Source organism: Caretta caretta, chromosome 2, assembly GCF_965140235.1.
Source record: "Caretta caretta isolate rCarCar2 chromosome 2, rCarCar1.hap1, whole genome shotgun sequence".
Taxonomy (NCBI): domain Eukaryota; kingdom Metazoa; phylum Chordata; order Testudines; family Cheloniidae; genus Caretta; species Caretta caretta.
In genome coordinates this window covers 96,613,306-96,631,204 of record NC_134207.1, presented here as the reverse complement: position 1 = coordinate 96,631,204, position 17,899 = coordinate 96,613,306, and the positions used below count along the sequence as shown (strand labels likewise).

The 17,899-nt window shown below is 36.8% G+C and overlaps 1 protein-coding gene across 4 annotated transcripts in view; it reads left to right on the top strand.

The window, feature by feature from the left end:
* TMX3 (thioredoxin related transmembrane protein 3) overlaps positions 1-17,899 on the top strand; it is a 61,037-nt gene that overhangs the window by 28,537 nt on the left and 14,601 nt on the right. The window contains exons 8-10 of one of the 4 annotated variants that reach the window (XM_075125324.1): positions 1,337-1,414; positions 4,025-4,091; positions 16,522-16,620. In XM_075125324.1, the coding sequence (XP_074981425.1) occupies positions 1,337-1,414; positions 4,025-4,091; positions 16,522-16,620 (244 nt within the window). Of the gene's footprint in view, positions 1-1,336; positions 1,415-2,166; positions 2,696-4,024; positions 4,092-9,296; positions 10,145-11,302; positions 12,201-16,521; positions 16,621-17,899 lie in introns of those variants that run through there. The other 3 variants (XM_048840160.2, XM_075125325.1, XM_048840161.2) reach the window with 3 other exon arrangements.

Below are 17,899 nucleotides of genomic sequence, written 5' to 3'. Positions count from 1 at the left end.
GAAACGATTGTCTGCCCTTGCTTTCACGGAGGGAGGGAGGGAACGGGGGCCTGACGATATGTACCCAGAACCACCCGCGACAATGTTTTTTGCCCCATCAGGCATTGGGATCTCAACCTAGAATTCCAATGGGCAGCGGAGACTGCGGGAACTGTGGGATAGCTACCCACAGTGCAACACTCTGGAAGTCGATACTTGCCTCGATACTGTGGAAGCACTCCGCCGAGTTAATGCACTTTATGCGCTTAGAGCATTTTCTGTGGGGACACACACACTTGAATATATAAAACCGATTTCTAAAAAAATGACTTCTATAAATTCGACCTAATTCCGTAGTGTAGACATACCGTAAGAGGCAGTCAACAGTATCTCCTGTAAATTTAAACAAATTTGTTTGTCTTAGTGATTGGCTGAATAGGAAGTAGGACTGAGTGGACTTGTAGGCTCTGGAATTTTACATTGTTTTGTTTTTGAGTGCGGTTATGTAACAAAAAAAATCTGTGTTTGTAAGTTACACTTTCACGATAAAGAGATTGCACTCAGTACTTGTATGAGATGAATTGAAAAATTCTATTTCTTTTGTTTATCATTTTTACAATGCAAATATTTGTAATAAAAATAATATAAAGTGAGAAGTGCACTCTTTGTATTCTGTGTTGTAATAGAAATCAATATATTTGAAAATGTAGAAAAACATCCACAAATATTTAATAAATTTCATTTGGTATTCTATTGTTTAACAGTGTGATTAATCACAATTAATTTTTTTAATCACCGTTAATTTTTTGAGTTAATCGCATGAATTAACTGTGATTAATCAACAGCCCTACTTATTAGTAGACATTATTTGTGGTTTAAGATCCATGTACTGCCAAAATAAAATGAACATAATACAGAAAATTCAAATGGTCTTTGTCTAAGAATACTCCTGTAATACAACTCCAAATAAACCAGTTAGATTTGTTGAGGTCTGTCAAGTTTTTTTTCTTAGTTTGAATGGAACAATGCGGGCACTGAACCATGGTTCAGAACAGTATTACTTGCCTAGCTTTTGTTCTACACCCAGTGTACTACAACTTGTTCTACACCTTGTAACTTATAAAAGGGATGCCCCTAACATAGCTACATCATTTTACACTGGCATGTTTAGCCATGTAGTGCAGATGAGCCGCAGGTAAGCTTTCTATTCTAATTTTGTTACATTATCTTTTTATATTTTACTTTTAAAAAAGTAGAAGAAAATGTTTGTATTTTGATAGACTTTTTTCTGTTAATGTTTGTACCAAGATTTGAGAAATTTTTAAAAAATGTCTCTTGTTTGTTTGTATTTTTGCAGGAGAAATACATAGAAGTTGCTTCAGAACTAATTGTCTATACATACTTTTTTTCTGCCTCAGAAGAGGTGCTACCTGAGGTAAATTCACTTTATCAGATACTTCAACCTCTACTTCCTCAAGTTGTATTTAGCACAACCGTAGCCTTTTAATGCTTGCTGTTTCTGACCTCAAACACTACAGAAAACTGGTCAGTAATAGTAATCACTCTAATGAATAACTATTTTTAAATAAAGAATCTCATAGAGAAAACATGGATTTGGAACTGAGTTACAGTTACGGAATACTCTGTTACCTTCTAAATACGTGTTAGCATATTGATCACCAGCAATATTAAAACCTCTGTCTTTAAAAGAGGGAAAAATCCTATCAAATTATTCATTATAATAGCTTGAAATACAGTTGAAAAGTTTTACAAATTTTTTTTTGTTCTTGCAGTATTTGTTAGGTTGATCAGGCGGTCCTGTTTTGCACTGACCACGTGACTTTTTCAGAGAAGGCATTGATATGCAATAGGAACTTAAATAGAATAAGTAGGATTGCAGAACACAGTTTGTTATAATCTTAGTTTCAATATCATCTAATTTATCAAAACTGATTTTGGACCCAAAACTGAGTTATTCCAGACTTTACATATAACCATTTCTGAAATACATTTTTTTTAAGAGCTGTATTTTTATGCTAGTAACTAATGATTTTTTGAAAACAAAATCAGAATTGCCATTCACTGAATCCTTAATGAGGACTAGTAGCTTTTGACAAAATTGAAGAAATAAATTCAGAACCTTAGAATATAGTATGCTGAAAATTCTGTGCATGCTTTCTTCTCTAGTGGGAATAGATAGCAGATTTTGGGGAGGAAAAATGGTCCCTGGAATGGAAAGGACAGGAGGAACTCTCACCCCAAACTCCAGCCCAGAAATGGGTTCCCAAGATGCTTCAAAGTACCACCCAAGAAACAGGTGCAAAAGCCCAATTCTCATACTCAGTTGTCCCTCATTAACTGAGCTGTCTGAGTCCCAGTGACAAACCCCGAGGAAGCCAAACTGTACTAATCAGGTTTTCCAAGGAGGAGTTGAGACGCGGGAAGTCTCGTGCATTTGTAGCTGGTAAAGGGCAGTTTTATGTGCTTGATACTAGGGAATGGGATTTGAATGTTATACTCCTTTACTAGCATAAAGAAGTGTATAAAAAACATATGGTGTGGTTTTGTCAAGGGGTTATGTCTGCAATGCTAAATGACTTGAGATTGCATGACTTGAAAAATCGTATATCTTTAATAAAAGCATTATTTTTTATAAAACAGCTGTTTAAAACCTACTGAGCCTATTGCTACAATAAAATTGGTTGTAAATACAAAATGCTAGAAAAACCACATTACGTCATTATTTTCCTGACGTTATAAGGCAAGTGTTGTCTAGAGGCTGGAGTCCGGAGACTGTGGCTGTATTATCGGCTGTTCCACTGACTCACTGTAACAACTTTGATAAGTCACTTGTCCAAGATTTTCAAAAAATGTTCTTTAAAGTTAGGTTTCTAAATCTATATTTATTTACCTATGGCTTGATTTTTGGAGGTGCTGAGTATTTGCAGTTTTTATCAGCCTCGGTGGAATTTATTGGTGGATGGCACTTCTGAAAATTAGGTTACTTGGTTAAGAGCCTAACCTTCTTTTGCTGTAGTTGTATGTACTTTACAATATAGTCACAAGTGCTTTGAAGTTTAACATTTGTAAAGCCAAGCCCTATGAGATATTTTGATCACAAGTATACTGCAGAAGAGCCAAGTAGGTATAGTTTTTTTTTTAAATATCCTACGGGGAAATAAGCAAATTGTAAAACAGGTGGGTGTAAATTTTATGTAATTCTCACTTAAGGTGCTCTCACAAACTTTAACCCTGCCCATTTGCACTAATTCATTATTGTATGCTATTTTATTTCACAACTCCCACCTCTGCTCTAGAGCAGAGTAGTGAAGGTAGAGTTAAAGCTGCTAGCTCCGATTTATGAGTCTGATGTAATTTACGCCAGGGACCAAACCAGCCCCCAGACAGCCTTAGTCACCTCTGCCGTTTGTGGAGCTTCCTGGGGCACAGAGAATGGGGCCAAGAAGTGTAAAACAAGCCAAAAAAGAACTGGGTTTCTAACTTTCTCAGGTATGATAGAAGGATGTCATCATTTTTATTTTGAAAATGTTTTTTGTTTTAAAATTGCCACCTGTTTGTGGGAGAGACAGAGATTTAAAATACTTGTCTTGTTAAAAATCCACAACTTTGTCAAACTAACCTCATCCTCCTAAAACATTTTTTAATAGGATGTACAGAAACCTTTTGTTTTCTCTTCACTGAATGCATCAGCATTTGAGTAAGAAATATAGTTCCTAGTGCTGGAGAAAGTACTAATATAAATTAGGAAATTGGAAATTTAAACAAAAATGTAATTTCCACATAAAATTAGATTTTTTTTTTAAAAGTTGGAATGGAAAAAAGATACAATTGTTAAAAGGGGAAGCAAGGGAGTATGTTTCCAAGCTTCTATGTTATAAACAAGGCTGAGAGATAATATGTAAGTGTCCTGTTTAATTATTTGAGGGGTTTTTTACTTCAGACTGGTGAGTTTAAGGTTTGTGCAGTTAAAATGCCTGTCTTAATCATCCATAGGATGATTAAAAGTCATCTCTCACTCTTTTAGTCTGTGACACTGCCTGAATTGCCTGCTGTTGTGGTCTTCAAAGATGGAACTTACTTTGTATATGATGGTAAGTACAAGTGTGTACTGTTCACCTACAGGCAAAATACTCAAAGTATATTTGAGGGAAATCAAAACACAGGCATTCTTTTTGAAGGAGAAATTTTAAAAAAGATTGACCAGGTTTATATTGGATAATCTTTTCTTTGTGAAGGAGAGAAAGGGAGAATTGCTGTTTATATCTCTATTATGTAAGTCTGATTTTTTTAACGGAACAAATAAAGCACTGGAGTGAGAATTTTGTTCAGCTGCGATAAATGTAGTAAAGATAGAAGCAACTGAAATTTGACTTTGCATTTTTTGCTCGAATGTACTCTTGCATGTTACAGGTAGAGTACTGGCACGCCAAATGAATCCAATGGTTCCAGTTACTCACTACCCAAGATTGATAGTAGAGCTGAGGGGTTGAATGATGGAAAGCCGCCAAATGCTAAATAACTCCTCTCCACATGGTGGTATGCCCTATTATAGGACCTGAGCACCATATTGAATATTCATGCTATTGCTCATTCCTCCATGCCCAAATTTATTCTTTTCACTCACATAATACTGAGATGTACTTATCCTGAGGTCAACCTATATTAATAGTTATTAATACCACTTTAACTCATTATCATACCCATCACTTCTTGCTTAAGCCAGTTTACGGTTATTGTTTCCATGTTTCTGCAGGTATTTACCGTTAAGCTCCAGCTTCTACCATTGAGTAAGCTAGACTGAGTTCCCCAGACTCTGAGGATAACTGTTAGAACATCTATCTATGCCAAAGCTTACAGGCCTACTGAAACACGCTTATGCTAACTTCTGCTAACTTGCTTAAGCTAATGTCTTACAGGATACAGGTCTGCAGGTTTCTTGTGTTACAGCTGAATATAATGAAGGCTAAGCTAGCAAGCCAGTCCTATGGGCTACAGTATCTAGCACATCTGAGTCTGTTAGGAGTGCTTCCATGTTCTGACTGAGTCCAGAGGCAGATCCTTGTCACCTGTACCTAAGAAGAAACAACTTAAGTCTTCTGAAGCCGCGGTACTGGGGCCTTCAAAGTCTACAGTGAAGGCACCAAGCAGAGGCAAGAACTTGGTGGCATGCTCAAAGAAGTTCACCCAGGCACAGTCCATAAGCCAAGAGGGACTGCTGAATCTGGAGCCCATGAAGGCTAATTCCCAAAAGACTGGTGCACCTTTTGTATCACAGACTCAGGAGCCCTTTCCAGTGCCATCTATACCCGAAGCTTTTGAGGAAGCCAGAGAGTTGGTTAACTATTGGTGCTGGTTTCCCCTGCTGTTCAGAAATCTCTCATAGTACCGGGATTGGAAGAGCACGCTCCCACAGAACAGCCCCAGAACATTGTTCAGTACCGATGACTTCTACAGTTGTCTCCTTTCAGTAGGGTTCAGCAGTGATCCCGCAGAACCCTGATCTCCAAATTCAAAACAGGTCTCTCTGGAACTGAAGGAGTCACCGTGGTCTGAGGAAGTGGACTCCTCATCAGACTCCAAGGTCAGATCATTCATGTCTTTACCTGAGCATGCCCAGCAGCCCAGTGGGGTTCCTGCCCACTGTAGTGTCTGCCACAAGACTTAGCACTCTAAGGATTAATGGCCTGCACATAGCGGGGTGCTATGTCACCCAGTGAGGCAGTAGTGACTGAATCTACTTCTCTCCCCCCGATGGTTTCAGTGCTCATCAAGACTTATTGAGAAGGTTGGTTGCAGCTCTGTATAGCCATCTACAAGAGGTGCCAGAAAGGTCACACAGGCTTGTGGACATTTTAGCCTTTGCAAGGCCCTCCAGAGTAGCTTTCCCAGTTAATGAGGCTATCCTGGAACCTGTCAAAATTTTATGGCAACCCCCATCTTCCTTGCCTCCCACTGCTAAAAGGGTGGAGAGAAGATATTCTGTCTCTTCACAAGGATTTGAGCTTTCTTATAACCACCATCATCCAAGATCCCTGGTAGTCACTGCTGCTAATAAAAGGGAGAGACTAGGATACCAGGCCTGTACCCCAAAAGGAAAAAAGGTAGTCCTATTCAGCAGGAAGCTATATTCCACAGGTTTACAGCTTAGGATCGTGACCACTCTAGATCTAAAGGTGCATCCTCTCACTGTGGTTCAAAATTGCCTCAAACTTGGTGCAGCATGCCAGGCTACACCTCAGAGAACTACAGGATTGGCTAGCCTCGGTGTACTCACTGACCCATCATCATGTCGACATGGTAGTTCTAATACCTGCTCAGGTCTTGTCCTCTCTGACTGGTGGGTAGAAACTGCAAATGTTTGCAAGAGTGTTCTTTTTGCTCTATGACAGGAGTCGCTCACTCTGGTCACAGATGCATCAGGTCTAAATTGGGGAGCTCATTTAGGTCCCTTTCAGACTCTCAGAGCCTTTGGTCTTTTCAGGATATAAGTCTCCATATAAATATCAGGGAACTTTGGGCCATGCGTTTATTTTGCTTGGCGTTCCTTAAGAATATTAAATGGCGGAATTTTTTGAAACTCACAGACAACACAGCAGCCATCTTCTGTGTAAACAAGTGTGGTGGAGTCGGAGGAAGGGCGTTCTGAAAACTTATGGCAGTAGGCGATTTTCCTTTGGAATTTCTGCATCGCCAGTTCTATCAGCCTGAGAGCTGCTTACTTTCCAGGAGTTCAAAACACACGGACAGACCACATGAGCAGGTCATTCTCAGGTCGCCACAAGTCATCTCTTCACCTAGATATGTCCCTGTCCATTTTCTAGTGGTGGGACACTCCCCAAATTGGACCTGTTTGCAACAAGACCAAACAAAAAATGTCATTTTTTGTTCCTGAGTGGTCACAGCCTGGGTTCACTGACAGTTGCTTTCCTCCTATCCTGTTCAAAATGCCTGCTGTATGCTTTCCTTCAGGTTCTGTTCCTGTCCAAAGTCAAGTACGATTCAGCTCACCTTTTTCTAACAGCCTCAGTGTGGCCCTGATTTTGAGTCTATTAGCCCTGTCCGTCAGACATATGCTGCCTCTCCTGAAATATGTGGATGTGATCTCTCAGGACCACGGCCGCCTCCTTCATCCCAATCTTCGGGCCCTCCACTTGACAGGTTGAATGTTTCATAGCTGTCAAACTCTGAATGAATTTGCTCTAACGAGGTGCAGGAAGTTCTGCTAAATAGTAGGAAGCCTTCAACGAGGTCTACTTTTTTGCTAAATGGAAGAGATTTTTCCATTTGGTCCATACACAGAAGTATTCCCCTCAGCTCAAGCACCAATTTGCCATGTTTTGGGCTATCCTATGTTTCTGAGTAAGAGTCCATTTGGCGGCTATCTCAGCTTTCCATCTTCCCATGGATAACCAATGAGTTTTTTCAAATCCCATGTCCATCAGATTTCTAAAGGGTTTGCTCAGATTATACGCACAGGTTCACAAGTTGGTTCCACAGTGGAGTTTAGATTTAGTGCTTGCAAAGTTGGTGGATCTCTCCTTTGAACCGCTAGTGATTTGTTTGCTGGTACACCTGTCTATGAAGGTGGCTGTCTTGGTTGCTGTAACCCCAGCCAGAAGACTAGGGGAGCTGTGAGCCTTAGGATCAGAGCCTCCCTGTACAGTTGTTTTTTTAGGGACAAGGTTTTCCTTCGCCGTCACCCAAAATTCAATGACATAGGTTCCAATCTTCACATTAATCAAACAATTTATCAGCTTTCTTTCCAAAGCCACATTCCAGTAAAGGGGAAGAGAAGCTCCACACTACAGATGTTGGAGCTTTGGCTTTTTAGTTGGATCTCTATTTGTTGATGCTACTGATTGGCTAATATTGCACTGCCAGGTAAAGCAGTTGGTCACTCAAACAGGTCACAGGTAATTTCTGCAGCCTTTCTGGCTCATGTACCCATACTGGACATTTGTAGGGTGGCAACCTGGTCATCAGACTATATGTTTCTGTTTCACAAGGCCGTCTCTTGTTAATCTAGAAATGATTCCAGACTTCAATGAGTGGTCCTACAGTCTCTGTTCAGTTAGAGTCACCTCCAGTTTGAACTGCTTGTGAGTCAACTACAATGGAATGGACATGTGCAATCCCTCAAAGAAAAAAAAAAATAGTTATTTTCCTTTCCATAACTGTTGTTCTTTTAGATATGTTGCACTTGTCCATCCATGACCCACCCTCCTTCCCCTCACTGAATCTTTCTGGTAGGAAGGAACTGAGGGGGTAGGGGACAGGGGCAGCATGGCTGCGTGTAGTAGTGCAAGTCACCGAAGGGCACTTGCGCTGCCCCAGCGAGTACTGCTGAGGGAAAAATCTCCAACAGCTGTGCCTGAGTTGTGCACACGCCTGAAGTGGAGTGGACAAGTGCAACACATCTGGAAATACAACAGTCACGGAAAGGTAGGTACTGTAACTGTTGTTATTCCTAGGCAGTCTGAAACAGCAAAGATTTGTTTGTTAAAATCCTTGTACTGAAATCACTGTACATATGGGGACATCAGTTTATCTCTTTTGAAACCTCAGTAGTTTACTATCAGCAAGGCTAAAATTTGGCTGACTATATGTTGTCCCTTTTGAGGTTTAAATGTAGTTGACCTCATGTAAAATGTAATGTGCTTTGTATGATCTGAGTTCAGAAATTTAATTTAAAACTTTTTTTGTTCCCAAAAAATGTGCGGTGCATCAGGCTTAAAACTTTTACAGAAGTTGATTAGAAATCTACATAAGTAGAGTAGTAGTTTGTCATGGGGTGGTGTGTATAGATGGTTTAGGAAGTATCTGGACAGCATTACTGCTCCTGCTAGTGTAGTTGTAGAGGATGAGACTAGAAATCAACACAGAAGATATAATAGCTATCTCCCACGCACCTTCCTGCCCTCCTGCTTCTGCTGGGTGAAATAGGCAGTCATGGGGATACCAGTTGTAATACAAAAAACTATAAGCTGTGGTAGCTAGAAAGGATGTTTTCAGGTGTTGAACGCCACGCAATTTTATCCCCCAAATTACTAAAACTTGAGGTCTGGAGAAACGAGAAATGTTAGGCCAGATATTAATAATTGTCTCAATGCCAGTTCAGGGACATGACTCATACTATTTTAGATATTTACCAGGCTGTAAGGCACATCACAATTAAAGACAAGCACAGACTGTGACTGTTTTATTACGAAAGAAAGAGAAAGAAAGGAAGACAATAATTGAACAAAATGAAACAAAAACAGAGCACAAGCAATAAACAATGGTTACTTCCACTACAGACTCTTCTGTACGTCTCTCTGTGGAGATCTTTCAACAGAGATTACGCCTCAAGAGAAGATCTGCTCTGGTGGGCACAATCTTCTCTAGTTGAGATAAGAGCAAAGTACATTATTCCCAAAATCAGCAGAGTCCTGTATTAGTTGATCATGAATAAATAAAACATATTATAGAAATTTTGTTTGAAAGGTTGGCGAATCTTATTTGGTTTAGCATGGATAATCTACACAGTTTATAAATGGGCAAATGTAAGTGATTTTAACTAAATTCTGTGAAACTGAAGGTTTTAATTCTTACTGAAAAGAAGCCTTTAAGGACCAGTCTTGAGGCAGGCAAATTAAATATTAAGAATTTTACCTTCAAATTAAATCCCACTATTCATTTGTTTACCAAGATTAGCACGTCTCCTCCCCAGGAGTACATAGTCTAAATAATCTGGTTTTTAACAGGAGAAGCTGGGAATACCTTAAATTACAGTAGCACTTCAGTATTCCATTAAAATTAACAAGAGATATTAAATATTAAATCTACTCTCTAGACAGTGCTTTTGCAGACTTCCTCTTGCAAGTGATGATGAAGTTTCAGTAATGGAGTCATGGTGAAGAAGTGCTGGGTTTGGAAGGTGGTGTTGATTCAATGTAGTGGCTTTCTTTCTTTCTGTCTTGTTGCTGCTGTTTGCTTGCTTATCGAGGGGTTGTCTTGAAGATGTGATGAGATGAACAGGGTGTGCCAAGATGAGTGCTGTGAGTTTAAGTGTGTGTAAGAGTGTGTGACTTTATAATGGTTCAAGAGCGGTATAAGTGTAAATGTAATATGATTAGGGATTAAAAAATAAAAACCTGTAACCTGAGGAGTGTATGTCTCAATTGAGAGGAATTTATACTTTTTCCACAGTCTCACTGAAGGAGAAAGGCACATATTTCAAGAGGTCCAGTAAATTAATATACCAGCTTCTGTCACCTTTCATTTGTTTGTCCGCTTCAGGGGATAGTCTTGGTGGCTTATGAATCTTCAGCTTATGAATATGCGATCTCCTAATGCATTGTAATTGTAATTCAGTCAACTTCAGGATTATATTGCCTTTGTCTTTTTGGTGGGAATTTCTTAGAACATCTTTGAAGATAAAGTTTTTACTCTGTTCAGTTTATTTTCTGAGAGATCCCTTTGGTTCTTTTAGGGTGTAATATGAGTTGAAATTCAAGTGAGCCCAAATGCTCCTATGTCCTATAAAAAGATCTTTCAGCTCTTAAAATGGTCTGTTTAAACGTAAGTGATTCTTAAAGAGCGTCTTTGAACTTAACTTGTCATCAGAGAATGTGTTGTCTCTTCTTACCAATCTAATCTTGGTGGGGAGGATTTTTATCTCTTCTTGAGTTTGGTAAAGAAGTTGCTTAAAAGTTGACAGATAACTAGTTAATTCTCCAATTCATATAAGTATTTCATATTCACATGGCTTCTTACATTATTATTCAGTTATAACATCAAACATAAAGTATATTAATATTCAGATACTGATATCAGGGTGTTATTATATGAAGACTTGCATTTGAAGTAGAACCCCAGGGTTACAAACACTTCAGGAATGGAGGTTGTTCATAACTCTGAAATGTTTGTAACTGAGAACAAACGTTATGGTTGTTCTTTCAAAAATTTACAACTGAACATTGACTTAATACTTAATATAGCTTTGAAACTTTACTGTGCAGAAGAAAATGCTGATTTTAACCATCTTAATTTAAATGAAACAAGTACAGAAATGGTTTCCTTACCTTGTCAAATATTTTTTTCAACTTTCCCTTTGTTTTTTTAGTAGTTTACATTTAACATAGTACTGTACTGTACAGTATTTGCTTTTTCCTTTTCCTTTTGCTTTTGCTTTTGCTTTTGCTTTTGCTTTTGCTTTGCTTTGCTTTGCTGCTTGATTGTATACCTCCAGTTCCAAATCAGGTGTATGGTTGACTGGTAAGTTTGTAACTCTCATATTCATAACTCTGAGGTTCTACTGTAGGTACAAAATATTCACAGATATACATCTCAGAAGAAGCTTTTGCCATCTGAAGCATTTGAGGGAAAACAAAGGCTTTCATTTGCGTGTTGAAGGAACCAATATATTCTGCAAAATACTTCCCATCAATAAATGTTTTCCTTAACTTTTGAAGAATGAAGACTTCAGGATGTTTATTAAATAAATCAGTTTCAACAAGGATATTTCTAAAATTCTTTGTGTGGATTTAAACTAAAGATTTTCTTTGCAAAGGCGGGGGGGGGGGGTGATTTAGGTTATGGCTCTGAAAACACATCCTAAGGATCTCTCCTCTTTTGAATATCCTAAATAAAGAACATCCCCACATTCTTTTACACAGCCAGTCTCTCTCTAAAACATAAACATCTTAAAAAGTTTATTTTCTTGAGATAAGTCATGTCTGTACTACATTGATGTCTTGCACAAGGGGGAGGTGTTCTGTTCTGTGAGATGACACGGTTTCTAGATTTACCACTTTCCATTTGTATATGTTTGTAATTAAAGACTCCTATCAAATATTCTATCAAAGAACAAGTTGGAATAACTTGCTCAAATGCCTCAAATTTTTGTGTATGCCCTGAAATTAAAATGTACACATCAAACTGCCTTTGTAGCAGTGTCAGGCTGGCCATATCTCCCTTGTTTACTATGTTTTTAAAGATGTCACTGGTTCACAAAAAGAGATTTCTTAGGAGTTTCCTTAATGAGCTTGAAATTTTCATTTAATTAAATAAGTAATCAAAAGAAAGTATGTGAGCTATCATATTCCACTAGTATTGTATATGTAAAAATAATTTTATCTTTGTAAATTCAGTAAAATCAAATGAGAGTTTGTAATAACCTATAATTAGAAGAATAAATTATAATACTATTTTTATCAGTATTAACATCTTTCTGTACATGTTAAATGGTGTTAAACAGTAACTTGGAATGTCTTTCTGTAAAATACATTAGTCTCCCTGCTCCCCCACCGTGGCCAGACTGACCTCTATAACTTATTGTGACAATCCATTAGACTTAATAACATATTCTACAAGTGTGTGTGGGGAGGGGAGAGAAGGGGAGGGCAAGGTGTGAAAAGTAGTTTTCAGCTGTGAGACCAACTTGTGTTGCAAAACAACTGGTATGGTAACCTTTCTTTAATAAATCAAAAAAATATACAGGAAAGAGAACAGATTTACACTTTTTAGCTATATTTTTAAAAAACATTTATTTTTGTAAACATTGGAAAAAAGTTAGAAATTTCACATTGCAAAATAATGTCAGTTGTTTACATGAAAACAATAAGGAGGAGCAGAAGTGCTATAAAATGGTAAGTGTTTTATAATATACATGAGATAACTTGAGGGTGTCTGCACACAGATTTTATTCAGAATTCTTTAGGCTTTTATTCAAGAGACATTGCCACTGCTAGTTTCCATGAATGCTTCCTCCAGATTGTTCTAGATAAAGTTGTTGCTATCCTCAATGGTATTAACTATGGTTGTCTGAATTTTGGAAAGGGTATATGATAACTAGTTCAAATCCCAACTCCCAAAAATTTATTTGCACACTTACCCCATTTCCAGTACCTTATGTTTTTATTTCACTACTTTTCTTACCACTGTGCCAGTGTATTTTATCACTTCTTGATAGGTGCATGGCTTAGTTTGGTGGTAATCATGGTTTGTTTCATAGACTTGTTTCCAGTGGTGGAAGAACATAATGCCTCTGATATTTGCAGGATAATTCTTTTGATTAAATGAGCAGATGTCCATATATCCACTCTAGTCACTCTCTTGATTAAAAACATATAAGACAGCAGTCTTCTATCAGTGACTGTGGTCTCCCTTTGTTGGATACCACAAGGAAGACTAAAGTGAATCTTCTTTAAAGTGTCTATTAATTGTTGATCTTCACTCTTGAGCTGTATTTCCATTATTTGACTCGGTAGCTTGAATTTAATAGTTATATCCATGCTTTTTCTGCAATGCATTTGAGAAGTTAGCCTAAAAAAAGCATAAATTTATGAATAAAACTAGTGGATTGTCTGACATTTCTGCATCTACTTAACCTGACATTTTTCCTAATAGTGCTCGGGTTTATTTAAATCAAACAAACAAAACTCAGAAAACATTTTTCCTTATTCAGCTGTTTAAAATGTGTTAATTGTTTTTAGCAGATGGTCTTGACAACAGTCAACTTTAATTTTGAAATTTTAAATGGAAAAATATTACCTACATTTTTTAAAGTTAGATACCTAGACTGACACATAGAAAGGAGCACACTTTTTTTTTTATTTTAATCAGAAATAAAAAACATAAAATTATATCTTTTTTTTATTTCACTATCTCATACTGGCAAAGTATAAATTTAAATAGTCACTTACCATAAGATTAATAGTAGACTGGAATGAGACATTTTTGATGAGGATAATGAAAATCTTTTGCTTGCCTTAATGCTTTGCCTCTTTGTGCTTTCCTCCAAAATGAAATAGTCTGTTTACGTGTGCTTGTTTTATTGGCTTAGACTTGGAGGTCGGATTTCCCCAAAAGCCTGTTTGAGAATGGAAACCAAAACTGAAACTTTACAAGTTTAAACTGCACTGGGTTAATCTTATCAATTGCTATAGAAATATAGAAATATAGCAGTATATAGAAATATATAGAAATATAGCAGTGAAGTATTTTCAAAATCAACTATTGATTTGTATCAAAAGAATGTTTAGACAAAACTGTGAATGGTTAAAGAAATCCAAAATGAACTTCTTCAAAAAATAATTTCTGTCTTTCATTTGACAAATTTACTTTTAATTATTTTACAATAAATTCTCATTATAGAATAACTTTAGATAGGTTAGCAACATATGCATTCATATCTGCTTTAGAGGGCTTTTTTTCATTATCCAGTAGATATTCTCAAAGATATCTAAACAGTAAGTGTCTGGGATTAGGTTTTCTTCAATTCCCTATGCAATTATTTAAGTCCTCCTACCTCACAGAATAACAAGGTAGGAAAACAAGCAAAATATTCCTAAAATGCCCTCCCTATTAGGCTATATTTTACCTGAATCTAGTGTAACTAAAACATCATTTGTTATAGGGACCTATTTATAAAATGTTTTTTCTTCCTTGTCCCATTTAGTTAAAAATAGGCTCTGGTGTACCTTTGCCACAAAGCAAAAGAAAAAGCAAAGCCAAGAAGTACTAGTTACTTAATGTCTACAGTTAAACCCAACTGTTCAAGCAGTTCCATGCAGATATCTGTGCCAAACATCAGTGGGTCTCTGCACAGGTGGTAGGGTCCAGCTGCATGGAGCTCCTGTCACTGCTGGCAGTCTTTTTAAATTTTAGTCTAAGTAAATTTTACTCAAGCTGTGATGTCTCATGTTTCTTAAAGAAAATACATTGATATAATAAAAGCAATTTTAATATAGAGGCCAAAAAGTTGTGCAATAGGACTATCACTTCATTTAGATGATTTATTGTTTTATAAATGTGCCTACATTATTAATTATTATGATTTATTTGTATTACATTTACACGTATAGATCTCAGCTGAGATCAGGGTACCAGTGCTAGGTATTATACAAACATATTAAGAAATAGTCCCTGACCCCAAAGAGCTCATAATCTAAGTAGAGGTGACAAAGAATGAGAGGGGAAACACTCACAAAGTACAGCAGAAATCTGTTTAATCTAATTGGGGCCAGGGCCAGATCAGATCATCAAAAATTCAGATAATCCAGAGAATGGAAAAAGTGCAAGGCAGTAGCTCTATCTAGCAGCCAACAGAGATATTGCATGCTTCTGGACCTGTGCACGCCGGTTTTTCAGTTAATACGAAGAGCTGGATAAAGAAGTGTTGGATAAACTGGGTTCTACTGTCGTAAAGTGAATTGTCCAGGGTCACATAATGGTTTAATGTCTGGGCCAGGAATAAACCATATCTCCTGATTCCTAGTTTAGCATCCTGACCACTAGACTACACTACCCCCTTAATAAATTTGTAGTTCTGCTATAAACCCATTTGAGTGAGATAGTGGGCACATATGTATCATTATATCCTCCTACCTATTCATTTATTGGGTCCTCTGGAAAATGACAGTCTTAGGAGGGTTACTTGCTATTGTTTTATTAATTAAAACCTGTTTCAATGTTTGAAACCATTACATTAATACTGTTTAAGCTAAAAAAAAAAAAAAAAAGCAATTCATAGTCTCAAGAGAAACTATTCACAAGTAAAGAAATTACCCTTTGGGAATGAACTTTCCCATACCTTTTATTTTTCGTTTTCATTTTCCATAATAAATTCACTTTAAAAGTTTGTTATAATACTGTTATGCCATTGTTTTATTTTGTTTTCTTATCTGAACAAACAAGGAAGGAGGGAAGCATGTTTCAGCATAAAGAACTTTTGAGAGTTGGTATAGGAAATGAAGGGTGCTTCGTTAACTCAAAAATGGTCTATTTTTAAAATCTCAAGTTACCTGTACCCTTCACGCCATAACAAATGTTTGATTAGTCATATCCGGAAGCATTAACCTCTTAATAGTCGACGTTAGAGTTTCCCAATATGACTCATTCTGTGTGATTGTGTCCAAATGTTTGTTGTTCAGCTCACCATGTGATTTTGTATGCAATTTTATTGTATTTTAAGTCCATATTAGGTCACAGCTTTGTTTCTTTTTGTGTCCTTACTGCTTTATTTTGTAATTTCATTTCTAAATTTTAGAGGATGTTAACCATTCCTTTTTGCCAACTTGCTGCATCATAATTGCCTTTTGCAGTCAACAGTATCGTGGATATATCGAAAATAGATTTTGTGGTTTGAGAAAACAAAGTCTTTAAAAGTCACCAAAAATTACCAGTTTTATTTGCAATTAAAGTACTTAAAACGTTACAGTGAAGAAAATTCCAAATTTACAATTTACACATAATCAGTGGTCTGCCTTTTGCTAGCACCATGTTGCTTTCCTTTTACTCTCCCTCTGGGCTTTTCTGAAGAAAAGGCTGTCAGTCATGCCCCTTCGAATCATTTGAGGAATGTATGAAATCACCAAACTTTTTTTTCCATTTAAGATTTTAACCCATATCTTCAGAAGTGGAAGGTAGAGTATTACCTTATACAGTCATATATTTCTGCACTTACTGTCCATCCTAACCATTTAGCAATTTTCTTACTGCATTGCTGGTGTTAATATTCTCAATTTTTCCATTTTGGAGAATATGAAGACGGTGATCTATCATCTTGGATAAACCGAGAGAGATTCCAAGCGTATCTTAATGTAGATGGGTTTACACTCTATGAACTTGGAGATACAGGTAAGAAGCTCCCACCTTCAAGTTATTTACAATATTTACTGAAGCCACAAAGAAAATGGAATAAAAATTATTTTTAAGCCTCCAAAAGAAATTACATTCAGATTTAAGGCTCATACTTCCCAGTTGATTCTTAGTACACTAAAAATCTCACGTGGACCTCAGTACACATACTTTAATACCTAATCACAATTGGGCTGAGTTAAATCAAATTTCATCCGTCTAGAAAGATCATAGAAAGCATGCATGATTCCTGACTAAACTCTGCAGGAAATCTGGATGTGTTGTTCTTTATTTTAGGAAAACCTTCTGCATTTAGGGACTGAGCCAAACCCACTGAAGTCAGTGTAAGTCTTTCCTTTGTCTTTAATGGACTTTGGATGAAGCCCTTATTTTTAGCTCCAAAATACACACAGTATAGTGTTGCCAATTCTGTACTGTTCAGCGAAACTGAGTAGACTACAAGTTTGAGATTAGACTAAACTATGTTTCATTGGTGTTGTGTAGATTACCCTCCAAGAGCCTCGTGAACATGTATGTATGTGAGTTTTGTAATGTATGTTTAAGGAACATTGCAAACCTAGTTTGGCTCAATTGTGTTGAATTGTTTGGGGGTTGGATAGGAGAAAAAATAATGGATATTCATGATGGTACTTCTTTCAAATCAAAATTTATTTGGTTTGTGGAATTTCAGTTGAGAAGAATAATCTGTTATCCTATACACCTGAGAGGTACAGGATTACAGCTAGTGTTTAAAATAGATACATGAGTGTAGTTTAACATCTACGGTGTAAATTTTCAGAGGTAACTAAATACCAAACTTAAGATGGCTTGAAGGAGCCTGATTTTCGGAAAGTGCTTAGTCACTCTCTGAAAACCAACCCCTTTTTAAGATCTCTCAAGTTGGAAGTCCAAAATTGCTATCTACCTCTGAAAATGTAGGCCTTTATACACCAAAACACTGACTTTTTTCAAATTCAAGAAAGTAAAATGTCCACTAATTTAGATCATTATGAACGTGTATAGCAGTTTCTGTCTTATAAATAGAAATGTATAAAAGTGCTGGAACATCTTTTAATTATAGTTTCAGTTCCATCATCAGTATTAGCAAATCCTGTTAGTTATAATAGTGATTATTTTGCGAAATAGCAAGAGACATTAGTTGATTCTGTCAATGCGATAAAGAATACGTATCTTCAAGTTGTGTCCAATATCATTATGAAGGAATATCTTGCCCACAATGAGACTTGTGAATTCATCCACGTTTCTCTAGAAATCTCAA